Here is a 26,850-nt window from a genome sequence, read left to right on the forward strand (position 1 = left end):
AAAATGTAAGTTTCTTTACCCGTCTTTATTTTTCTGAAATACTTTAATATTTAGACTTACCTGTTTTGATTCTTGATCAGTCAGAGCTCTTCAGCTTAACTTAAACAGGAAACAAATACTGACTTAAATCCATGTTTTGCTCACAGCTGTTTCAAGACTGAGTCTCCCTTCATGTGCTGCTGGGTGAAACATGGATATATGTCGGTGTTGTAGGTGTCTCTGTGAGATCCAGCAGTAAGCAAGGCTTTGGCCTTTCCCTGTCACAAACATGACAGGATATGGCCAGTCTAGTAAAAGAGCTCATCTCTAAAAGCACCTAGTTTGGTTCTTCTGGGTGCTTCTATGGGTGTCTTTAAATGAGCCTATTTTGTCTTTATAAAATAGACAAGAAATAAACTCCATGTTATAAAGTATTAGCAACAGTAAGTTTTATTTATTAAAGCTTTTTTTTTTTTTTTACAAAAAACTAAGGCAGGTCACAAGCTGATCAGTCACAGAAATGTAAATAAAGAAGAGATATCCGTTTCTTCTTTAGGTTGATGTAATATATACAGGCAGTATTTTCTTATTCTCTTGAACAGCATGAGACCTCAGAGCTGGGCTGTATCTTGGAGGGGTCTCCAAGAGATGCGGATAAGGACCTCACCATCTCCAGAAGTCCACAGATCCCGAGCCCATGACCGTTACTCTGTTGCAGTGGTTCATAACACAGTCACTGAACAGACTGGCCAGTCAGGTTTTCAAGATACACACAATGAATATACATTAGATGGATTTGTATACAATAGAGGTAATGCATTCAAATCTGGCTCATACCTATTCGTTGTGGATATCTTGTAAGCTTGACTGGCTGGGTGTGTCCTAAGGACTGGGTGGAGAATCCCTGTTCTGTTCAGTGGTGCCCTATGGCAGTTCAGGAGATCCCCTTCTGATACTGTGACCTGAGAAGAGAGATATTTCCCTGTGATATGACTAGGTATCCGGCAGTCGCTGTCAAATAATGAGGATTGCTGGCCAAGAGGCAGCAGGAGTGTGCTTTTGCCACTGTTACTCTAGTGACAGCTGCAGCATTGGTCTGGCACCCCAGGTGTAAGCTTCTATCTTTGGATGAACCCTAGTGAGCTAGTCTGCCCAGGGCTGTTTTGCATTCAAAGTTAGTCTTGTATACCCATTCCCTCACTTTAAAAATCTGCCATAGTCCGTGATCATGGGCAGCAGATTCCCAAGCCTTTAGTGTCCCTACATTTTATCAGTGCTGGCCTAGGATAATGAAGAAATCCTCATTTGTGTAAGATAAGACTTGGGTGGGTCAGGCAGGAGTGTGAGCTAGACAGTAGAGCTTGTTGGGCTGAATACAGCATACAAGCTATATGTTTGATACCTGTACATTACAAGGTGTGCAGATGTATAAGACCCTTTCTCAGAGGACAAGTAGGACAGATATATCCTTACACTTGGGTGATGTCATCCTGACGGAGCCCAGTGGGGACGCTGCCCAGCACACTATACCTTTGAGAGGCTTTTGGCAGTGGTCCCACCATGCATGCATGAGTGCGGGACTCTCAGTCTTGTTTTTTCCACAGAGCAAGAAGGTCGCATCTTGCTGATCTAAGTGTTTTTACCTTGCACAGTTGTGCCTTCTCGTGTGGGTATTTTTTTCACATTTTCTTTCCTCTCAGTTTATCCCTCATATTTTTCTTAGCATTTTATGCTCTTTTAAATTTTCTTGTTTTTCACCGCTCCCAAGTTCCTCTTAGCCAGAGCACTGAGCTCAATTTGAGGGGAACCACTTTATGGCGTCACCATTGAGTCTTTTGATTTAGCTGTGGTTCTTTTTGCCATGCTCCAGAAGATCCCCAGTGGCTTCAAGAATGCACCCAGTGCAATTGGACCTGCGCAATTGCATCCACACAGTTGGCCCGACACAGGTCACGTGTAAATTTAATGTTGTCCTCTTTGGCACTGAGGGACATCAGGCAAAGGCCAAGAAGCATCAACATAGGTCCCCTTCAATGCATGGTGGCCAGCGTGAGCAAGTATTTGCAGAGTAACTCTGTTCTTCTCCAGGCCTATGTAGTCGAGCCCATCCCACCAGGGCAGGAAGGACAGCGATTCTACTCCAGGTACTTTCTCATAACCAAGAAGATAGGAGGATTTTGTCCCATCCTAGACCTAAGGGCTCTGAACAAATATCTGATCAAAGAAAAGTTCAGGATGGTTTCCCTGGGTACCCTTCTCATGAGTCAGGAAAACGATTGACTATGCCCATATACAGATTCTTCCCGGTCACCAGAAGTACCTCAGATTCCTAGTAGGGAAACACTACTACCAGTAATACGTCCTGCTATTTGGTCTCGCATCCATGCCCAGGGTAATTACAAAATGTCTTGCAGTAGTTGTGACGTCGCTGCTCAGGCTGGGAGTAGTGCGTGTGTTTCCCTACCTGGATGATTGGCTGGTCAAGAGCACATCGCGGGAGTATACTCATGCATCAAAGCAGAGAACTATCCAGGTTATGGAGCTGCTAGAGTTTGTAATCAACTACCCAATGTCCCATCTCCAACCCATTCAGCAATTAGAGTACATAGGAGCCTGCTAGACAGAGTGCATGCTCAAACCTTTCTTCCTTAAGATCAAGCAAATGCTTTCATGATGATTGCCGACCAGGTTCACAGCAGCCAGCAGATAACAGTGCAGGAGATGTTGAGATTACTAGGCCACATGGCCTCCACCTTACATGTTGTACCTTTGGCATGTCTCCATTTCAGGAGGACCCAATGAATCCTAGCTTCTCAGTGCCATCAGGCCATGGGGACTTAGCAAATGTCATCGAGGTCACACTACAGCTCAAGCAGTCTCTCCACTGGTGGATAATTCAATCCAATTTGATCCTAGGACTACCATTCCAAATTCTGCCTCCCCAGAAGTTCTTCCCAATGGATGCATCCAACCTGGGATGGGGAAGCTCATGTAGATGGGGTTCATACTCAGGGGATTTGTTCCTATCAGGAAGTGACTTTTCATATCAATCTCCTGGTATTGTGGGAAATATTGATTGTTCTAAAAGATTTCAAGGATTGGCTGACAAACCAAATTATACTAATTCAAACAGACCATCAGGTTGCAATGTACGATGTCAACAAGCAGGGGGGTATGGGATCCTACCCCTTGTGTCAGGAAGTGATTGGGATGTGACAGTGGGCTCTCAAGTACAGCATGGTGCTCAGAGCCACACACCTAGTGGGTAAAGACAATTATCTGGCAGAAAGGCTGAGCAGGATCATGCAACCACATGAGTGGTCTCTCAACATGGGCATAGCCCACGAGATTGTCTAAATGCGGGGCATTCCCTCAGTAGACCTATTTGCCACTCACCTCAACAACAAAGTCCCTTAGTACTACTACAGACTCAGGTCACATGACAGACTAGCATCAGATGCCTTCCTCATGCATTGGGGGGAGGGTCTCCTGTATGCATATCCTCCCATCCATCTAATAGGAAGACTTTGTTGAGACTCAGTCAAGATCAGGGATCTTGATCATGCCCTACTGGCTGAGGCAGATCTGGATCCTTCTATTTATGGAATTGTCCTGTGAAGAACCGTGGAGGTTGAGCTGTTTTCTGACCCTCATGACGCAGAATGAGGGGTTTCTTCTGTAGCCCAGCCTCCAGACCCTAGCTGCACCTATGGAAAGATATAAACAGGATGGAGTTGGTCCAGAGGGCGGCTAGAAAACTGGTAAATGGTCTTGAATACAAAACATATAGGGATAGGCTTACAGACCTCAACATTTATACGCTGGAAGAAAGGAAGGAGAGAGGAGATATGATAGAGACGTTTAAATATCTCAAGGGCATTAATGTACAGGAAGTGAGCCTTTTTCAACTGAAGGAAAACTCTGGAACAAGGGGGCATATGATGAAGTTAAGTAGGAATAGGCTTAGGAGGAATCTAAAAAAGTATTATTTCATGGAAAGGGTGGTGGAAGCGTGGAATGGCCTCCCAGTGGAGGTCATGGAGATGAGGACTGTGTCAGAATTTAAGAAAGTGTGGGACAAGCATGTGGGATTCCTTAGGGAAAGGAAGAGTTAGGGGTTACAGAGGATGAGCAGACTGGATGGGCCATTTGACCTTTATCTGTGTTTCCAGAATCTTGCTGGCTTCCAGGAAAGATTCCACAAAGAGGTGTTACACTTTCAAGTTGAAGAGGTTTGCCATCTGGTTTGAGGGCAAGGCTACAGAGCTACACAAAAACTGCTTGAATACCTTTTACACCTCTCTGAGACAGGTTTAAAGTCCAACTCTGTAAGGGTTCATCTTTCTGCTATCAGTGCTTATTACCACCATGTAGGGAGCAAGCCCATCTCTGTACAGCCTTTAGTTGTTCAGCTCATGAGAGGTTTGATATTGACAAATCCCCCCCCCCCCCCTCAAACCTTTCTCTTTGTCATAGGATCGCAACATTGTCCATACTCAGTTGATGAGAGCTTCTTTTAAGCCTCTTAACTCCTGTTATCTGAACCTGACCTGGAAGGTCTTGTTTTTGGTGGCCATCACTTCAGCTCACAGAGTCGGTGAGCTCCAAGCCCTAGTAGCCTATCCACTTTAGATGTGGTTCCATCATAACAGAGTAGTTCTCTGCACTCATCCAAAGTTCCTTCCTAAGGGTGTGTCAGAGTTCCATTTTAATCAGTCATTCTGCCAACATTCTTCCCCAAACTGTGTTCCCATCCTGGTGTGGGTGCTTCACCCATTAGACTGCAAACAAGCCTTATTCTATCTAGAGCGGACTAAAGTCAATAGACAGTCCATCCAGCTTCTTTCAATACCAACAGGATGGGGACAGCCATTGGTAAGCGCACTTTGTCCAATTGACTAGCAGATTGCATCTCCTTCTCTTTCACCCAGGCTGGATTGGCTCTTGAGGCCCATGTCATGGCTCACAATGTCAGTGCCATGGCTGCGTTTGTAGCCCACTTGAGGCCAACCTCCATTGAGATCTCCAAAGCTGCAATGTGGTCTTCAGTCCACACATTCACATTTGGTTACTGCCTCAAGCAAAATACCCAACATGGCAGTTGGTTTGGGCAGACAGTCTTACAGAATTTGTTTGGTGTCTAGAATCCAACTCCACCCTACTAGGTCCCTTTTTATTCTGTTCCAGACTCCACCCCCACAATCAATTTTTATATAGTGTAAGGTTAATTGCTTCAATTTAGTCTTGCCATTGTAAGACTCTGGTCTACTGTTGTTGATTTTGTTGAGCCTGGTAGCTAGGGATTCCCAAGTGTAAGGATACATCTGTCCTGCTTGACCTTGGAAAAATCGAAGTTACTTACCTGTAGCAGGTATTCTTTGAGGACCACAGATCCTTACACCCCTCTCACCTCCCCTTGGAGTTGAATTCTCTTTTAGCTATTTTATGTTACTGAGGCTCCCGTGCTCGTGCTTTGGGTGGGGAGGCATTTACACACAGGCAGTGGGACCACTGCTAAAAATCTCTTAAAAGCATAGTGTGCTGGGCAGCTTCCACACTGGGTTCCTTTGAGATGACGTCACGCAAGTGTAAGGATACCTGTTCTGCTGTCCTTGGAGAACTCAAGTAAGTTCATTTTTCAGTTCAGAAGCTTGTGAAATTTCTCTTATGTGGTGGATGGAAGATTTGTTTTTACACTTTTGCTATGAAACAATGAGCCATGTATTAGTAGCTGAAAATTTCTTATGTTTTACATAGATCCAATAGTGGAAAACCATCCATCTAACAAGCAGCTGATGTTGCTGCTGGAGGAAGGAGGACCCGACCCTCTGACCTTTATTCTAAATGCCAATCTGCTCGTAAATGTAAAGCTAACATCATGTAAGTAAGAGATACACACAGTGCCAATTTCATATTCTTCTGTGTACTCATGTCTTATGCTGATTTTCCAGTCAACAATGGATTATAACATTTTTTGTTGTAATCCTGTACTTAATTGAATTGAAATGTTTCCAGTCCCAGGTTTTGCAATACAGTATTTTGTATCATATTAGTTTGACTATTGGAACAGTGGTAATTTAAATTCTTCTGTTTGTCTTGTCCCACTGGTGTGATTTGCCATCTTTTCAGAAGAAATCTGAGCCCCCTGTGTGTTGCGCAGTTCTTCAGAAGTGCATGAGAAGTATGTCATATGCTCCATAAAACATAGAAAGCAAACCTGTATGGAGTGACCATGTCCAATAAGTCCCTTTCCATAAAAGTATATTTAAAAGGAGGAAAAGAACTCAGATACTCAGAGCCTGTTAAAAACACCGACTCTTTCAGGAGTTACCACTTTCATTCAATGGTCAAAAACCTCTTGCTTTTTATTTTATTGTAGACTTTAATACTTTATTTTTAATTTTGTAATTTTTTGATTTTTCAAAATATATTACTTGTTTACTAATAAAAATGTACAAACTTTCTTGACACTTATAGCCATAAGGCTCAAAAGAAAGGCCCTTATCTTCAAAACACTATTATCAAAGCTTAAACAGTAGCAATTATCTTCAAAGCTCGATGGGGCTACTGTTTCATGGAGTGGCTTCTTCAGGAGCAGTGCAGTATATTGACACTTTCAGTCATTAACATTCAAGCTGTGAATGCATGCCTTTGGCTGACTTCTATTGCATAACAAATCCTGCAGTCAATGCCTGCATTCAGCAATTACAAGGATGGTGTCAATATTTATAAGGCACTGTGTTTCAGCAAAATTGTCTGCCTCAAGAGTCTTAATGTGCATATGAACAATACAAATACTTCACAAAGGCAATTGCGGCTTATGATTGTGTCAGTCACTGGCCACTTTGATCTTTTGATGTGTGCTCTGAGTCTTTTTAAAGACTGGTCCATCTCGTCATTCAGTAGTGTTTTAACATGCCTTTGTCAAGTATTTGTATTTTCATATGCACGATAAGACTTATGAGGCAGGCACTTTTGCCAAAACATCGCTATAAAAATGCTAAATAGTAGTAATAGTAGTAGTAACATGGTGCTGTGTCAAGCCTTTCTATGAATGAATAAATTGGATTTGATTTTCTTCATCCCCCTCATGTCTTTGGAAGTGTCTTGTTGGTTACACTACTCCTTAGATACTGTTTACCTGCCTGTAGTGTGTTATGTTTCTCCACTTTGGTGGTTGATCTTCATGTCAGTATTTAAATAAAATGCCATCAGTCTTCAAAACCAGTTAGAACACTTGTCTCCAATGACATGACCAAATTCCACAGTATAACAAGACAATTTAAATGTCCCTGGAGGAAAAACTCAGCAGAGAAATCATTCATGCGGATCTGCAACTGGCAATTTATAATTGCATTTGGACAAAACAACCTGATCTACATTGATCTCAAAACTTTGTGACTGTTTATAATAGCTTTTAACCAAAAAGCTGTCTGCCCAACACAAGCGTTCAGAGTGGCCGCAGAGTTTTTAATTTGTGTATCCAGCAGCACTGTTCTCTCTGTAACAGTATTCTTTCCAAGTCACCGCCCCTGGGGTGCTTCTCAGCATAATCCAAAGCAAAACAGCAAACGATTGAATTCATGAATCATCACTTCACAATGTGCCACCAGTAGTGAGTTCAATTTTTTCTTTTGTACTACAGATCTATGCTCTCATTAATCCTAATGTTTAAAGCTCTCATTGTTATTTCCACATATAGTCTATTGCAGGAGCGTTTAATGATGTAAATGACATAATTTGACCAGCAATTAGTAAAGTGTTTTAATTTACCTTATAACAATTGGTGTGCTCCGAGGTCAAGCTGGCTATTGTATTCAAACATGTGAATGAATCCGATGGAGCCTGGTGCGGCTGCTGACTAGCACATTGTCCCTCGGTCTTTGTTTTTCCGCAGAGCTGAGAGGACGCGTCATTCTTAGTTTTTTCGGCCCTTCAAGTTTCCTATTTTAGGCCACAGCACCGACCTCAGTTTAGCCACTGCCTATTTTTCGGTTCAAAATTGAGGAATTTAATTTGGTCACAATTATTTTTTTGATGTCTCAGAAGACCCCCCCCCCCCCCCCCAATGGCTTTGAGGTGCACTCAATGTAATCAGGTGATTTTGGTAATGGACCCGCACTCATAGTGCATCAGGTGCCTTGGGCCTAACCATGAGCCTAACTCTTGTTCTTTCTGTTTAAAAATACAGCTGAGGACACAGTGGGTGTGGTAGGCCCAACAGGAGAAACATTTTGGCTTCTCGAAGACCGGTGGATCAACATTGGCACCAGAAGCATCAACCTCAATGGCTGCAAAGGCTTCAACTGGGAGTGTACCGGCATGAAGAAGGTCTCCACCTGTCTCAACATTGGACCCTGAGAGTCGTCCCTGAGATCGTCAGCATAAGACCATACACCGAGGGTGCATAAGGATTCAATGACACTCTCATCAGCATCAAAGGACTGCAGTACTGAGCATATGGGAATGCCCAAGAAGTACAAGCATTGGTCCTTTTCAGCGCATGATGTCAGGAGCACCAGGGCATTGGCCTCGTTGATACCCAAGAAGCACTGGCACCAAAGGAACGCTCCTCCTCTTTGGAAGAGGTGCTGGTGCGCAAGCCTCAGAGCAGCCAGGTCCCTGCTACCAATTCAACATCGACTCTACCGGCTTCCCCGCCTTTACAAATGCCTTCCTTCAATGAGCGGTTCCCAGCCATGCTGAGAGTGGAGTTGGCACTGTACTGGCTTCCTCGCCTTTACAAATGCCTTCCTTCAATGAGCGGTTCCCAGCCATGCTCAGAGATGAGCTGGGACAAATGCTTCAGTGTCAGACCGCTAAGGCATTAAGGTTGCTTGCACCAGTGCAGATCAGCCCCAGTTTCTCTCTGAGGCTCCTTCTATGTCTGTGCAGACATCTTCGGCACTGGCGCCTCAACAAGTGTCAACATCGACTCATACAGTACCGCTCTCAACGTTGAGGGAGGAAGCTTCCCCAGAGTCAGAGAGTAGAACTGTACCTATGCGCCCTTCAGGGCAAGGACATAGTTCCTCTGAGCTGAGGCAAAGAGTCTCCCAGCCCACTCTGAATATGAGGAAGAGTCTGAGTGGGACCACTCATGGGATTCAGAGGAGGACCCACATTACTTCTCACAGGAGGAGTCATATGGCATTCCCTCTGATCCCTTACCACCTCAAGAGAGATGAAAATCTCCACCTGAGGGTCTCTCTTTCACCAGATTTTTCAAGGAGATGGCTTTGGCCATCCTATTTAAGTTGGAAACAGAGGAAATGCCCAGATGCTGACTGTCCTGTACTAGGGGTCTCCTCCTAAGGAAGGAGCCACGGTACCATTTCACCTTATCCTTAAGGATGCACAGACAAAGAACTGGGAATCTCCCCTCTTAGTGCAGATGACACCAAAGAAGGTGGATGCGCAGTATTATATCCAAAAGGCTCCCGGATTCATGAAGGCTGTCACGTTTTCAAAGCAGGAACTGGGTTGTGAGCCCTTGGGCCCCTGCCGAGGAGCGGCAGTGGTAGGCAAAACCACCCCACACTGGAGGCTAAGCAAATCTCAGGCAAGCAGTTAGGCTTCACCTGTACCTGGCCACTTTCCACCAGGAGTTGAGCTCCCAGCTTCAGGTGGCCGACAGGACTTTGCAGGACAGGGCAGGAGCTGGATAACAGCTAGGCAGCACAGGGACTGAGTGTCAGAGGGGAAAGGAAGGAACATGGGCAGCAAGGCAGGAAACTGGGCTAGACAATACAACACAAGGCAGGGACAGGACAAGCTAGAGGACAGAAACTGGAAGCTGCAAGCAGCCACTGAAACAGGGAACAAAACACTGACTAACAAGACACAGAAGTAAAAGCTGCAAGCAGCCACAAAGCCAGCACACAAACAGAAACTAAACACTGCGATACAAACCAGAAACAAGGCTAGGAAAACAAGTAAAACCTAACCTAAACCAAACACAGACTAACTAGAAACAGGCAAGAATCAAGGCAAGAATCTCAGACAAATCACTGGACTAGCAGAAGTGCAACAAGCACCAACATACCAGGGCCTTAGACGCAATGCAAAGGCAAAGGCAGAGAGGTTCCAAATAGCTAATAAGCCCAGCAGGCAGCTGAGACTCAGGTGCAACAATCACCAGGCAACTAAGGGTCGGGCAGCCTGGAAGCTCCGGACTGGACTGAGCTGAAATCTGGAACGGGTGACAGCACACCGACAATCTAATACAGCCAGCACACAGAGACAGAGACAGAACTAACTCACAAAGAACAGACGGAAGCCAGCGCAGAAGCTGACCACAGGAAATAAGGTGAGTCTGAGAGGGGTCACGGCCACAGACGTGACAAAGGCCCAATTGCCACATCACTCTTTGGTGGTCAAATCTGCCCTCAAATGAGCTAGGATCTCCAGGACTCAAGGCTCGGCACCCCCAGGTATAGAGGCCAGGACACTGGATTCATTTAGAGGAAAACATTTCAGACCTCAATGCTTACTCCCACATCCAATTCTACCAGCTATACGTGAGCCTGTACTTTGCAGTCCCTGGTACGCAGTACACTCAGTCTGGTAGACTCTCTCCCACAGAAGCAGGCCGCTGAGCTTTGCCAGCTGGCCAATAAGCAGCTGGAGTGTAGAAAGTATCTAGGTAGAGAGGCTTATGACACTCTGATAGTGGCATCCAGACTCTCCACAGTGGGGTGTAGGGATGCACAGACTCTAATGGCTGTGTGTCTCTGACCTGGAACCAGCGGGTCAGGAGAGTCAGCTTATGTCCCATGTTGAGGGAACAACTTGTTTGGAGATAAGGTAGAGGGGGTCATGAAGAAACACAGATACCATCCAAACACTATCTTGGGACACTCCAGCTGCACCCTCCGCCTCTCGGAGGTTTTCCAGTGGGCTTAGGCGGTGACCCTATTACTCTCAAAGGCATAGTTTCCCGTTGTCCTCCCGCTCTGCCCAGTAGTCCTAGGGCTAGCCTCTCCAGGCCCGTCAACCCTATCCTCAGAAGTCCCAGCCAGCATCCCAGTCAAAGCAAGGGGCTCCAGGAGAGCATAGCTACACTCCAGGGACTGTCCTGGATGACCTTCCGGTGGGGGGGGGGGGGGGCTAAATTTTTACCATCACAGGTAGCCCCTTGTACTCTCCGACCAGGGGGTTCTTCAAATAGTCTGTCTCAGTTATACCCTCCATTTGTGCCCTGAACAAATTCCTAGTCAAAGAAAAGTTCAGGATGATTTCCCTGGGCACCCTTCTTCCCATGATTTAAGCAAATGACTGGCTATGCTCTCTGGTCCTAAAGGACACCTACACCCACATTTTGATACTTCCCAGTCACAGCAAGTATTTCAGATTTTGCCTAGGAAAATACCACTACCATTATTGCATACTGCCATTTGGCCTCTCGTCAGCTCCCAGGGTATTCACCAAATGTCTTATGGTGGTAGCAGTGTATCTACGCAGGCTCCCATTTGCAGATCCCTCACCTAAATTTGCGCATGTAAATAACATTTAAATCTAATTAGTGCCTATAATTGCTTGTTAAAAAGCCAGTTATTGGTGCTAATTAGCTCAATATTCATTTAAATTGCTCACACAAATTGGGCAAGTATCCAAATTTGCAAACGCAATTTTTGGTGACTTTTACAGAGTTAGGTGGCTAAGGTGCACCCAGCCTGCTCATTTTGTCCCTTCTGCACTGCTATAGCTAAAAATAATATCCTGTTATCTACAGATTTCATCTGCAGGATTTTGCTTTCTTAGTTCTCTACTGTTCTGGACAGATGAGCGTACAAGAATCCACAGATTTAATCTATAACTTGTAATTTATTATGAAAGCACGTTCTTGGCTGCTGATAATGCAATGTGCTCTTTTTTTCCTTGGTGTTTATACATTTAAACCATGTCATGCCTCCATTGTGTCTGCAGTAGCATCTTCCACTTCAGGGTACTGAGGTTTTGCTGATGCAGGTTAGTTACTCTACTCAATGAAAATGACTACAGAATCATATGGAGGTAAGTAGTTAGATTTAAAACTTTAAAAGTTGGCTTTTACTTCTTTGGGTGACTGATGGCTATATGTACTTTTGAAGAACTATACAAAACACAAGGGGTACATATTTCAATAATAACTTTTCCAAAACATAATTTGTTGTTCTCTCTAGCATATGTAATTGATGTAGTAATAAAATGTGAGTTCAGTGTGCAGTTTGTTTAATTATTGTAATAATTTTATTACTTGCAAAGATTCTTCAGAAAAGTGCTGGTACTTCTCAACCAATGGATTACATGGCTTGGGTCAGGCAGAAATCATTATTCTCTTACTGTGTTTGCCACATGAAGACTCTCTTCCAAAAGACATCTTCAAGCTATTTCTCAGCATATATAAGGATGCACTGAAAGGTACAGACTATTCCAATGGGCTAGTCCTAGGAATTACATGAGTGTTTTCTTGCAGATGACGGTGTGTAGAGCTAGGGCCACAACAGAAAAAAAAGAGAGAGAGAATGGAAGGATCCAGTGCAGTGCCACAAGCATATGCTTGTTAACTGTGTAGTTTCCATATCATCAAGCTGATCAATCCATAGACTGGTGGGTTGTGTCCATCTACCAGCAGGTGGAGATAGAGAGCAAACTTTTGCCTCCCTATATGTGGTCATGTGCTGCCGGAAACTCCTCAGTATGTTCTCTATCTCAGCAGGTGGTGGTCACACACAGCAGCAGCTCTGGCTAGGCCTCCAAGCCTAATTTTTAGGTTTTGTTGAGTGCCTGGGGTTGAGGGCTCTTTTGAGCAAGTGCAAACCTGGTGGTGCCAGGTCCCTCCTTTTCTCCCCCCTCCCGCTGGCTCCGTTAAAAAAAAAAAAAAAGTTTTAAACGTCTTTAAAGGCGTTTATTTCGACGTTTATTTAAGCGTCTATTGCAGCTACTCACTGGGACAACAGGTCGTTACAACTCGGAGCGGTCAGCAGGTAATTTTTACCTTTTTATAGCGGGCGGGGGTTCCCCGATTCTTCTCCTCGTGGCACATGGCGTCGGAGGGCGAGGGCGCAAAGGGTCGCTCCCCGGGTCGCTTGAGCGCTTCTAGAGGGGATGCGGGGGTCTTAAAGCCTGGTTCGCCCTTGTTGGGTGACAGTTTCGTGACCGATGAATGTCCCGGTCCTTCCTCCGGCGTGGCGGTTTTTCCCGCCATAAAAGCCCATCCCCCGCTCCTCGCCTCCGCCATCTTGGCCGGCCACGCGGCTCGGACGGCTTCTTCTTGGGCCGCCCTTGAGGTTGGAGACATTAATGCCATGGACGCCCTTAATTTGGGCGACGGCACAGAAGCGGCTAAAGTTAAGAGCCGTTCTTCCCGCGCGGCTCCTTCGCGGAGTTTCGCGCCGGACGCCATTTTGGATGCGCAGCATGTCTCTCCCCCGCTGTTGCGAGCGCCGGTTGAGAGCGCGCCTAGGGCTCTTGCCCAGGCTGCGGGAGTGCACAGTCTGGGGGGTTTCTCCCCCGAGTTTGTTTTGCTGCTGCATCAGGCCTTCCTCATGCACAACGCTGCCCCCGCTCCCTCGTCTGGTAAAGAGGTTGAGGTTCCCAGAGGTAAACGCCCTCGGGTTGATTCCCAGGCCTTGGAGGAATTAGTCTCTTCCGATGTAGATGAGGGCAGCGTGTCTGAGGTCTCCCAACGGTCCTTTGCGGATTCCTTGGAGGAGACGGATCCCCGCTCGGATGGAGCGGATGACCCCTCTGCAGCGCGGCTTTTTCGCCCAGAGGATTTGCCCAACCTGTTGTTACAGGCCATGGACACTTTGAAGATATCCTCTCCGGAGGACGTCTCTCCCTCAGCCCCTGTTGGCTCTGCCATTATGCTGGGGACGAAGCGCCCGCCTAGAACCTTCCACGTGCATGATGCCATGCACACCTTAATTTCGGCTCAATGGGATGTCCCAGAAGCGAGCCTTAAAGTGGCTAGGGCTATGTCCCGCCTCTATCCTTTGGCTGTGAGTGAACGTGAGGCCTATCTCTGGCCTACCGTGGATTCTTTAATCACTGCGGTGACTAAGAAAACGGCATTGCCGGTGGAAGGTGGCACGGCCCTAAAGGACGCCCAAGACAGGAGATTGGAGGCGGCTGCTTTAAGTTTGCAGGCCTCAGTTTGCGGCTCCTATGTGGCCAGGGCGTGCCTGACTATGGTGCAGCGGGCTTCCCCCTCGGATCATTCCTTGAGGGCTGATTGGCCAGCCCTGGAATCGGGCTTAGCCTATTTGGCAGACTTGCTGTATGATGTCTTGAGAGCCTCAGCTAAAGGCATGGCTCAGACAGTCTCTGCGCGGCGGTGGCTTTGGCTGAAACATTGGTCTGCTGACCACGCCTCTAAATCCCGCCTGGCTAGATTGCCTTTTAAAGGCAAGCTGCTCTTTGGGGTCGAGCTGGACAGAATCGTGACCGATCTCGGCACGTCTAAGGGCAAGAAGTTACCAGAGGTCAGGGCTCGGGCTAGTGCTCGTCCCGGTACCTCCAGAGGACGTTTTCAGGAAGCCCGTCGGTACCGCCCGGGCAGGTCGGGTTCTTCTGCCCCCTCTTCCTTTAAGAGGAATTTCTCCCCAAGCAGCATTCCTTTCGCAGAGACCGCCGTCCCGGAGGTGCTCCCTCCGGTCCTCCCCCAGGGTCTCGTACCCAATGACGGGGTCTTGGTCCACGCCCCAGTGCAGATTGGAGGACGGCTGTCCTCGTTTCTGGGCGAGTGGACCACAATAACTTCAGACGCTTGGGTGCTGGAAGTCATCAGAGACGGCTACAAGCTAGAGTTCTGCCGACCCTTAAGAGACGGGTTTGTACTCTCTCCCTGCAAGTCTCCGGTCAAAGCTGTGGCAGTGCAGCAGACTTTGGACAATCTGATCCGCCTGGGTGCGGTCGTTCCGGTGCCAGAAAGTCAGCTTGGCAAGGGGCGTTACTCCATTTACTTTGTGGTACCAAAGAAAGGAGGTTCTGTCCGGCCTATCCTCGACCTCAAAGGGGTCAATCGGGCCTTGAAAGTGCGGCACTTTCGCATGGAGACTCTCCGCTCTGTTATAGCGGCAGTGAAGGCAGGGGAGTACCTGGCATCCTTGGACATCAAGGAAGCGTACCTGCATATTCCCATCTGGCCTCCTCATCAACGCTTTCTGCGTTTTGCAGTCCTGGGCCGACACTTCCAGTTCAGAGCCCTCCCGTTCGGGTTGGCTACTGCTCCGCGGACCTTTTCCAAAGTAAGGGTGGTCATAGCGGCCTTCCTGCGAAAGGAAGGAGTACAAGTCCATCCTTATCTGGACTGGTTGATCCGTGCCCCCTCTTATGCAGAGTGCGGCAAAGCTGTGGACCGGGTAGTTGCTCTTTTGAGCTCCCTGGGATGGATCATCAACTGGGAGAAGAGCCAGCTGCGCCCGACTCAGTCCCTGGAGTATCTGGGAGTTCGATTCGACACCCAAGTGGGCAGAGTGTTCCTGCCAGACAATCGGATTGTCAAACTTCAGGCTCAGGTGGACCAGTTCCTAGTAGCCTCTCCTCTTCGGGCTTGGGACTATGTGCAGCTGTTGGGCTCTATGACGGCCACGATGGAAGTGGTGCCCTGGGCCAGGGCTCATATGAGACCACTACAACACTCCCTGCTGCAGCGCTGGACTCCGATGTCGGAGGATTATGCTGTGCGCCTTCCCTTGGATCCAGCAGTGCGCAAGGCGCTGAGCTGGTGGATGCAGACAGACAAGTTGTCTGCGGGAATGCCTCTGGTGACCCCAGAGTGGATTGTCGTCACGACGGACGCCTCGTTGTCGGGCTGGGGAGCCCACTGCTTGGGAAGGACAGCGCAGGGGCTCTGGTCTCCTGCAGAAGCAAAGTGGTCTATCAACCTCCTGGAACTCAGAGCCATTCGGTTGGCGCTTTTGGAGTTCATCCCGGTACTGGTGTTGAAGCCTGTACGGGCCCTGTCGGACAATGCCACGGCTGTGGCCTATGTCAACCGCCAGGGAGGTACCAAGAGCGCCCCTCTAGCCAAGGAGGCTATGAATCTTTGCCAGTGGGCGGAAGCGAACCTGGAGCAGCTTTCAGCGGCCCACATTGCCGGAGTCATGAATGTCAAGGCGGACTTTCTCAGTCGCCATACCTTGGAGCCCGGAGAGTGGCAGCTATCTGCTCAGGCGTTCTTGGACATCACGAAGCGCTGGGGCCAGCCGAGCCTAGATCTGATGGCGTCATCGGCCAATTGCCAAGTGCCGCGCTTTTTCAGCAGAGGACGGGACCCTCGATCCCTGGGAGTAGATGCTCTCCTACAACAGTGGCCGACACAAGAGCTCCTCTATGTGTTCCCGCCCTGGCCCATGTTGGGCAGGGTGCTAGACCGGGTGGCAAGGCATCCCGGCAGAGTAATCCTGGTGGGTCCGGATTGGCCCAGACGTCCCTGGTATGCGGACTTGATCAGGCTCTCAGTCGACGATCCTCTGCGGCTGACAGTGGAGCAGGGCCTGTTACATCAGGGTCCCGTGGTGATGGAGGATCCCTCCCCCTTTGGTCTTACGGCCTGGCTATTGAGCGGCAGCGTCTGAGGAAGAAGGGCTTCTCAGACAAGGTTATCGCCACTATGCTAAGAGCGAGGAAGCGCTCTACTTCTACTGCTTACGCCAGGGTTTGGCGTATCTTTGCAGCGTGGTGTGAAGCAGGCTCTCTTTCTCCCTTCACGGCTCCAATTTCTTCAGTGTTGGCGTTCCTGCAAGAAGGTCTGGAGAAAGGCCTGTCGCTCAGTTCCCTTAAAGTCCAGGTAGCGGCTCTGGCTTGCTTCAGGGGCCGCCTGAAGGGTGCTTCCCTGGCTTCGCAGCCAGATGTGGTGCGCTTTCTCAAGGGAGTTAATCACCTGCGCCCTCCTCTGCACTCAGTGGTGCCTGCGTGGAATCTCAACCTGGTGCTAAGAGCATTGCAGAAGCCGCCGTTTGAACCCTTGTCGAGGGCATCTCTGAAAGACCTGACGCTGAAAGCAGTCTTTTTGGTGGCTATCACTTCAGCCAGAAGAGTTTCCGAGCTCCAGGCGCTCTCATGTCGAGAGCCTTTTCTGCAGTTCACTGAGGCAGGAGTGACTATTCGCACAGTGCCTTCCTTTCTGCCCAAGATTGTTTCTCGCTTTCCATGTGAATCAGCAGCTCTGTCTCCCATCCTTTCGTAGGGAGGACTACCCAGAGGAGTACTCTGCTCTTAAATATCTGGATGTGAGACGAGTCATCATCAGATACTTGGAAGTGACCAATGATTTCCGGAAGTCGGATCATCTGTTTGTCCTGTTTGCAGGTCCTCGTAAGGGTCTGCAGGCTGTTAAGCCTACAGTGGCAAGATGGGTCAAGGAAGCCATTGCAGCGGCTTATGTGGCCACGGGGAAGGTGCCGCCTATCCAGCTGAAGGCTCACTCCACAAGAGCTCAGGCGGCCTCGATGGCAGAGGCCGGTTCCGTCTCCTTGGAAGAGATATGCAAGGCGGCAACTTGGGCTTCGGCCCATTCATTCTCCAAGCATTACCGCTTGACTGTGGCTGCTCGGGCGGAGGCCCGGTTTGGAGCTTCAGTGTTGCGGTCAGGGATTTCTAGGTCCCGCCCTGGGTGAGTACTGCTTCGGTACATCCCACCAGTCTATGGATTGATCAGCTTGATGATATGGAAGGTAAAATTATGTATAATCATACCTGATAATTTTCTTTCCATTAATCATAGCTGATCAATCCATAGCCCCTCCCAGATATCTGTACTGTTTTTATTCTGGTTGCATTTCAGGTTCAAGTTTAGTCTTCAGTTACTTCAGAAAGACTTCGTGTTCAAGTTTTTTCACTTGGATTCTTCAAGAGTTAAGACGAGTTTGTGTTACAGTGAGCTGCTGCATTCCTCTCCCCTCCGTTTTACGGGGCTGGATTGAGACTTAAAATTCTGCCGGCACTCCCTCCCGCTTCGTGCGGCTGTAGGGCAGCTTTGTACCCCTCCCGCTTCGGCGGTGTTAGGGTCAGTCAGCTCCTCCCGCGGTTGCGGTTGCAGGATAAGCCAGATCCCCCCGCATCGGCGGGTGTGGTGTCCCTCCCCCGCTCCGCGGGGATGAGCTGGACGGATTCCCCTCCCCCACTTGTGTGGGGATGAGGTGGGTTAATTCCCCTCCCCCGTTTCGGCGGTGGTGAGCTGGGCAGAGTGTCCCTTCGTGGGTGTAATTCTCTAAGTGCTGAGTCCTGCGGATGGAGCTTTGATATCGACATACTGAGGAGTTTCCGGCAGCACATGACCACATATAGGGAGGCAAAAGTTTGCTCTCTATCTCCACCTGCTGGTAGATGGACACAACCCACCAGTCTATGGATTGATCAGCTATGATTAATGGAAAGAAAATTATCAGGTATGATTATACATAATTTTACCTTAGTGCAGAGTTTGCAGACTGGGAGGTACTGGAAACTTTGGCTAAGAGAATGAAGAAACTTTATGGTCACTTAAAATTAAAAAAATATATATATATCTCAAAGCAGGATCGTAAGATGTGAAGCTATTTGTTTAGACATGCATTACATTCACTTTATATCCTCAAGTGACCCCATGGTGATTTGTGTCTTGAAGTCATTTGTTTTATGCTGTATAATGGGGTCTTGGGAAAGCTGGGTTCTCTGCTGATTCTGTTAATGGATTGATGATAATTATTCATATTTCTTCTTTTTAAATGTATTTTTGACATTCCAGTTCAAATCAAAACCTGTCTCAGCAAGGTCTGCGGCACCATTGTTTTCTTTTTTTATTATTGTTCCTGCACCCTCCTACACACACGTGCCACCAGTCCAGCCATTACAGTGACAGTCTTTTAACCAAGTGTTGTATTCTGTGGCTCCAGTGGCATAGCTATGGGTAGGCACAGACCCAATCTTGCTTGCCACAGACCCACCCGGTCTATTGGCCTATGAAGCCCCCAAAACACCTCAGTGGAGTGCCTCACTCTCCTCTCTCCCTCTTCTCCACTCGCAGCCCAGCATCTGCCAGTCTCTCTCTGAACCCTCCTGCCCCCCCTGTCTATCTCAGAACCATTGCCAGTAGCAAATCCTAAAGGCAACCTGCGCCAGCCCTACAGGCTTTCCTCTACCACGCCCCCACAGGTGAAGAAACAGAAAGTGGCATCATCGAGGATGGGACGTGCTAGAAGAAAGCCTGCAGGGCTGGCGCACATTCCTATAGGAATCGCTGCTGGCGACGAATCTGAGGTAGACTTGGAGGCAGTGGGTTTTTTAGAGCCAGATGGGCAGATGCCGGCTGCAAGCAGGGGAAGGGAGGAGCAGATGCTGGATCTGGGGCAGAGGAGAGGGAGAAAGATGAAGGCATGTGACTAGGAGTAGAGGGGATGGAAGGGAAGAGATAGGGATAGATGGATGCAAGGTGGAGGGGAATGTTAAAAAATTAAACTGTACTGTATATATGTACAGGGGTGGGTGGGATGGGCCCAGACAGGTTAACTCTGGGCCCACCCAAATGGCAGGTCTGGCAATGCCCCTGAAACTTTTACCCTAATTGCAGTCAGTAGATGTCACTGTTGAATGATGACTCCCTCCTCCTCTGCAGCATCCCTATCCGTGGTTGGGTAGAGAGAATGGAAGACCTGAACCAGGATTCAAATCTAGGTGCTCTGCATGGCGATGCATATCACTATCACTGAGCCACTAGCCAGCTCTTCATAAGAAATATTTTTTTTTAAATTTATTTATTATTGATTTTAAATTACAAGTACATTAACTTGCACAGGAAAAACAGAAAGCAACAATCTCATGTAACATTATATTGCATATATCTACCTAAAATGATAGAAATACATTCTTCCTTAGACCTCTATTGGTGAGAGACGTTAAGAAACATTAGGAGACATTTGAATCAAAAAGAAAATTTTTTGTATAATTCGGCTTGCCTTTAAACCCACATATACTATTAGTTGATAAATGATGTTATTACAAAACAGGTGCCTGGATTTTTTTCATTTCTAGGAAAGATCGTAGCTGTAAAGGGTCGGAGAAAACATATTTATTCCCCTGAAAGTTAATCCTACACTTACAGGGGTAAGCTAGCAAAAATGATGCACCCAAACCTCTAATATCATTTCTTAAATCCAAAAATTGTTTCCTTCTATCCTGAGTTGCCTTCGCAACATCTGGGTAGATCCATATTTTCTGCCCATAAAACATTTTAGTGGAATTTTTGAAATATAATTTTAAAGACATGGTTTAAGTCTTGCTCAAACACAAATTGAACCAATAATGTTCCTCTATCAGTTATATCCATATTAGAATCTTCCAAAAATGCAGTCAGATCATGTGGTTCCTGGGGTTCTCCTTGTAAGTTTCTTGCAGGACCTGTATTCAAACCTTTTTTCAGAGGTAAATAATAATCTTATTATATGGGGGTAAATTTGAAGCTGGTAACTGCAGAATTTCTTTCAAATACATTTAAATAACTCATCTGCTTTTATCAATGAAGAAATAGGAAAGTTCAAAAGTCTCAAGTTCAAACGTCTATTATTATTCTCCATTAATTCAATTTTCCGATGAATTATTGTTTATCCTTAATTAGAGCTTCTACTGAAGATTTTAAACCATTAATTTCAATTTGTGTCTGTTGAGTTTGGGTGTTAGTATCGTTTTTTATTTTTTCCAATGAGGCATCAAATTTTTCTAGTTTACTCACGATTGTAGCAAATTCATTAGTGGATTTAGTCACTGCTACCGTCAAAGCTTGAACTGCTTTCCAGACTTCCGTTAATGTAACCTCTCCTGGATTTTCCTGGGACTTTGAGTCCTCCCCGTCAGAACTCCAAGGTAGTTTGCCGAACGAAGTCCCCCTAGCAGCGCCTTCCGCATCCAGCGGGGTTTCCCCATCTCGGGTCGAAGCAGGGCAGGGAGGCGGGATCAACTCCGGCGGCGTGAGAGAAACCTCATAGCCCAGAAATATTTTTAAATGACAGGGCTCTTGAATTTTCAAGACTACTTAGTAATTTCTGAAGATTTGATCTCAGTAGTTCATGTACATCATCTTTAGTGTAGCAGAAGATATAACAATCTGTAGAGAATTCAGGGTTCATTTAGTGTGGATCTCATGATTATCACTTTAAAGCTTGCAGCTGGGTCCTGTGTGCAAAGCTTTGGGAACCACTGATTATCATAAGATGGATGAACCCAACCTTGTTCTGCCTCAAGGACAGAGCTAAATTCGAGATTAGAACAGTTGGTGTAGGAGGTATATGCTGAGGATCCAGTATGAGAGAGGTACTTACAAGTGCCTTGCAAATGTCTTCACCTCTTACACAAATTTCAAATTTAACTGTCTAAAAAACAGTGGAAAATGATCTAAAGTAAGAGTTTATTAGTGATCTATACAGTGTACTGTGAAAGAGCACTTACAATACTATTGAAAAAATAGAGACTATGAACCAAAAAGTCTTGATTGTACAACTCTACACACCTTTTGTTAAAGGAAGCCCAAATTAGCTCTTGATCCAAAAACTGCTTAACAAAGCTCATAATAAGTAAAATAGGACTCACCTGTGTCCAATCACAGTAGCTGAGCTGAGCCAAATGCTCCCTAGATGAAGGATCAAGCTGTTTCTATTGTATGAAGTGTTTTCTCAATAATAGGTTTTCTCAAAGGCAAAGAACATAATATAATGAAATCAAGTATTAAGTCCACAATAAGACGCAATCCAATAACTAAGAGAAGAAAAGAAAAAATATTCAAAAAGCTAATCTCACAGGCCTACATTCTAAGCTCAAAGAGGAAACATAACTAATTAATCCCTATTACTCTTGGGTTTCTGTCCCAGAAATACTCCTAGCAACCAAAAAAGTGGATAGATGAGCAGGATCCCAAAGCACATAGGGGCCCTTTTACAAAGGAGTGTAAGGGACCAAACTCATCCAGCACATGCCAAATCAGCATTACCCCCCGGCTACCATGTGCCCCGGGCGATAATTATGAATTAGGTGTGCGCCGAAAACACACGGTAGAAAATATTTTCTGTTTTCTACCATGGGGCGTCTACCCTGCGGTAAATGGCAGTTGATGTGCGCTGCATTCTTACCACCCGGGTAGTGTGCAAGACCTTACTGCTAGGTCAGTAGGTGGCGGTAAGGTCTCAGGCCAAAAATGGACACGCGCTGAGCGCATAACCATTTTCAGGCCCCTTAAAAAAGGCCCTTTTTTATCGACGTAGTAAAAAGTGGCCCAGCGCGCACCAAAAAGCCCAGCTCGCACTACCACAAGCCACTTCTTACCACTTCTGTGTCTCACAACAAACATCAGGAAAAACCAGCCACATTGAGCATGCAAATAGGTGGGAAAATGTGGGATGCAAATGTAACAAATAAATAAATCTTTACCCGTGAATTGCTTCCCTCTGTTTTGAATATATTGGTTATGTATCCAGTCACTGTCCAAACTATGGGGAAAAACTCACTACCAAAGTTGCATGAAAAAGCTCACAAGTAAGCATAACGGAGTAAATTCTATAAATAGCGCTGAAAATCCTCATTTAAGCGATATACTATAAGCTGTGCCTAAAGTTTGGTGTGGTTTATAGAACACACGCGTAAGTGGAAAGTCAGAATTTAGATAATTCAATCTAAGGGGCCCTTTTACAAAGGCGTGTTAGGCTCTTCACGCAATCAGCATGCGCCAAAATGAGACTACCGCCAGGCTACCATGCACCCCGCGGTAATTTCAGATTTGCCACATGCCCATAATGCCGGGATGAATTACTTCTTTATTCCTCCCAAGCGTGGTGTTTCCAACAGTAATTGGCAGTTGGTGCACACCGACCGGTCACTGCGCATATAGCACATGAGCCCTTACCGCTAGATCAATGAGTGGCGTTAAGGGCTCAGACCAGTTTTAGGCGTGCGCTGGTTTCAGTTTTACCACATGCCCTTTTTCCATCCCATTAAAAAAAAAAAAGCCCTTTTTTGCAGATGCGGTAAAAACTGGCCCAGCATGCACCCAAAACATGCACCTACACTACAACAGGCCACTTTTTACCACAGCTTAGTAAAAGGACCCCTAAATCTACAATATCTTGCCACTGCATATAAGGGCCACAAAATTTACCCCCCCCCCCCCCTCACTGTATGTAAGGTTAATATGAGGTCACAATTCCTGTGTCCTGCTGTTACACAGGATTGGTCCCTTATTGTATAATATACTACTCTTGGCAGTTTCAAATCACTCAAGTTTTTCTTTTTTTGGATTTTGCAATCAGCACAGAGACAGCTCTATGGCAGAATTATATTTAGGGCTTCTGATGTTCAGGTTATAACCAAAGAACCTTGAAAAGTGGACTTTCCTGGCCAGCTCCATATAGTCGCCTGGCAGCTGCTATCACTGTCGAGTGACATAATGAGAATGGACTACTGTCGGGGTGCACTTGAGTACCCACCTGCCCAGCACTGGTATTCTCTACAGAGTAGTGCAAGCTTGCTCCTTCGCTCTTTGCTTCTCAGCCTGCCTTTCAACCTCTGATTGCCAGTACCACAAGGGGCAGGTACTTCATGCAAGATATAAGAAATACTTGCTCTTACATTCTAACTCTTGGGCAGTGCCTTCAGCAGATGGCGGGGAGGCAGGCTGAGCATTTGGGGCCAGAGGCTGACACTGGGCCAGGAGAACAGGACTGGAGGCCGACATGAGGCTGGGGATGGTAGAAGGCGGCTATGCTGGCAAATGGTAGATGAGGTAGAAGGGGACTGATTGTTGGAACAGGTAGGGGAAGGTGAATCAATGCTGTTTGGAGAAGGGGAGGCAGGTGCCTGGGGACTGGGAGGAGAGGCTGACTCTGGTCTGGAAAAGAGTTTTGGTCTAATGAATGTCATCCATCTAAAAAGCCTGTACTGGCTGCGTTTTTATTTTGCAATTCTTATAAAAAACTCTGGCTAAGTTAGAAAACCAAAAGGAAACTTATTTCTCACTGCAATAGCACAAAAAATACTATTGGCTCTTGGCATTAGTAGTTTTACAGAACAGAGTCTAACAATAGGAAGGAAAATTTTATTCCTCACTGTCATGCAAAGCTCACAGAACAGAGAGAAAGAAAGGAAGAATGAATGAATGAATGAATGAATGAAAGATTCTTAGCTGTAAAGAATTCGTTCTTAAAAGGGGGGGCGAAGGACAGCCCCCTGGAAATAGGCTATGGCAAGGATATGAAACTCTCCTGCCATCCAGACTATTTCTCTTTAGATGAGCAGTTACTTATATACCAGGGGCGTATCTGAACTGCGGCAGTAGGGGGGGCCAGAACCAGAGTGAGTGGCACATTATAGCCCCCGCCGCTGCCGCCACCTCCCCCTGCCCCCCCCCTGCCGCCGTCACCTACCTTTGCTGGCAGGGGACCCCAACCGCTGCCAGCCGAGGTCCGCTTCCTCCTGCCGCTGCCTTTAAAAATATTCCTTCAGCTGGCGGGGGACCCCAACCCCCGCCAGCCGAGCTGAGGTCTTTGAAATTCTTCTTTGTCCTCGTGCTGTTCAAAGCTCCATCCAGTTTCGGAGTCTGACGTCGCAGCACGTTGTACGTGCAGGACGTCAGCACAGAAACAGAGTCTGTTAGTCTGACGTCCTGCACGTACAACGTGCTGCGATGTCAGACTCCGAAACTGGATGGAGCTTTGAACAGCACGAGGACGAAGAAGAACTTCAAAGACCTCGGCTCGGCTGGTGGGGGTTGGGGTCCCCTGCCAGCTGAAGGAACATTCTTAAAGGCAGCGGCAGGAGGAAGCGGACCTCGGCTGGCGGGGTCCCCCGCCAGCAAAGGTAGGTGACAGTGATGGCGGGAAGGGTTGACAGCGGTAGGGGGGGTACAGGGTGAAATCTGCGGGTGCCCAGGCCCCCGTGGCCCCACGCAGATACGCCCCTGTTATATACCCTTCCCATCACAAAAGACCACCTTATATATCACCCAGTCAGCAATCCTGCAAGTGCATAGGAGTCCTGTGATAGGGCTCAGTGTCCTTGCTACACCTCTGCTCAGTAACAACAGTTGGAATGTCATGACAACGGGGGGGGGGGGGGGTGGGGGGGAGGGTCTTGTCGTTTGTTGTAACAAGGACAGTTGGTTGGGATCAGTGTGCCAGGTGGTGCGGTTTTACCGCACAATTGGGCGGTTTTTCCGCGACCCGCCGCGGGAAATTTTGCCCGCGGCGGGTTGCGGTTTTTTGGGCTGTTTTTTGGGCTTCAGGGCGGTTTTTTTTTGGCCGGGGGGTGCGGGGTTAGTGACGTTTTTTGGGCGGGGTAGTGACGTTTTGGCGGAGTAGTGACGGAGGCGGGGCCGATGACGTGGGAGGCGGGGCCAGGCGGGGGGCGGGGCCGATGACGTGGGAGGCGGGGCCGGTGATGCGGGCGGGGTGATGACGGCGGGGGCGGGGGGTGATGACGCGGGGGTGGGGGTGTCAGGGGCGGGGTTTGTGTTTGGCGGGGTTTTGGGGCTGTTTTTTTGGGCTGGATTGGGCTGGAAAAACAATTCCACCTGGCAAACCCTGGTTGGGATGTCATGGCAATGGTCTTGTCAGTTTGTGGTCAGCCAGAAATTCCTCTGTCTTGCCACTATCAGTGGAAACTCACAGAAATAAGCAGACCCAAAAGAAAAGGCCAGAAAATTCCAGAACAAGCCTTAAAATCTTTTCTCAGAACATAAATAAACCAATAAAACCCTATATTTTTAACCTTGCCTCAAAAATATACTGCTAAAATACAAAATGATAAATCCCTACAATCAGAAGCCCTATGTAAATTGTAAGATGCAGCAAGAGCACATGAGTACACCCCCACTGAACACAGCATATATTGTTGTGGCCTTACTGCTATGGTGTTGTGCTTTGACTAATTCCATTTTCAACTGCTGGCAAGTCATTTCTATTAAGTCCATTTGAATTAGTAAAAGTACTGCCATTTTAGAAGGCAGCTACTAAAATGGTCGGTGCTTTTCATCATAAAGCATATGGGGACAGACTTAACAATCTCAATATGTACACTTTGGAAGAAAGGCCGAAGAAGGCCTCAGTGTTGCTTCCTGTTTTTCACTGGTGGGGACACACTAGAGGAAAACCTGCAGGTCCTGTGCGTGTTGTTTCAACATCTTCAAACATCTTCAGTCCTTCTGGACTGTTCTCTTGTGCTTGACTGCTTAAATATTTTAAATTTAAATGCTTTACTTTTGTCTATTAGATTGTAAGCTCTTTGAGCAGGGACTGTCTTTCTTCTGTGTTTGTACAGCGCTGCGTACACTTTGTAGCGCTCTAGAAATGTTAAATAGTAGTAGTAGTAGTGTTTATAAGAATCGTTTCCAGCGACGGCTCTGAGGTAGACCAGAGGGCAGGGAGTTCAGAGAGAGACGTTCAGATGCCGGATTTGGGACAGAGGAGAGGGAGAAAGATGAAGACGCGACTAGGGACAGAGAGGATGGAAGGGAAAAGAGAGAGTGGGACAGTGGCGTAGCCACAGGTGGGCTGGGGCCCATCCACTTAGGGCTCAGGCCCACCCAACAGCAGCACATATTTAGTGCTAGCTAGTGGAGATCCCAAGCTTTGCCAGCTGAAGACCTCCCCTGATGGTGCTGAAAACCAGGGGGGTATCTGAACTTCAACGGTAGGGGGGGCCAGAGCCGAGGAGAGGGGGCACATTTTAGCCCCCCCCCCAGCGCCGCTGACCCCCCTCCCGCTGAAGATGAAGACGATGATGCCACCACCACCCCACCCGCCCAGCCCGCCCCGACTACTTTACCCCCCCCTCTCGCGGCAGACAGCTCCAACTACTTTGAACCCCCCTCCTCTCGCCGTCGCGCCTCACCTCCCTTTGCTGGCGGGGTACCCAACCCCCCGCCAG

At 47.4% G+C, this 26,850-nt stretch overlaps 1 protein-coding gene across 1 annotated transcript in view; it reads left to right on the forward strand.

The window, feature by feature from the left end:
* ZFYVE16 (zinc finger FYVE-type containing 16) overlaps positions 1–26,850 on the forward strand; it is a 258,233-nt gene that overhangs the window by 169,301 nt on the left and 62,082 nt on the right. Inside the window, 2 exon segments of the mRNA XM_030193331.1 lie at positions 5,737–5,859; positions 12,226–12,381. Of these exon segments, the coding sequence (XP_030049191.1) occupies positions 5,737–5,859; positions 12,226–12,381 (279 nt within the window).

This window comes from Microcaecilia unicolor, chromosome 2 (assembly GCF_901765095.1).
Source record: "Microcaecilia unicolor chromosome 2, aMicUni1.1, whole genome shotgun sequence".
NCBI classification, from domain to species: domain Eukaryota; kingdom Metazoa; phylum Chordata; class Amphibia; order Gymnophiona; family Siphonopidae; genus Microcaecilia; species Microcaecilia unicolor.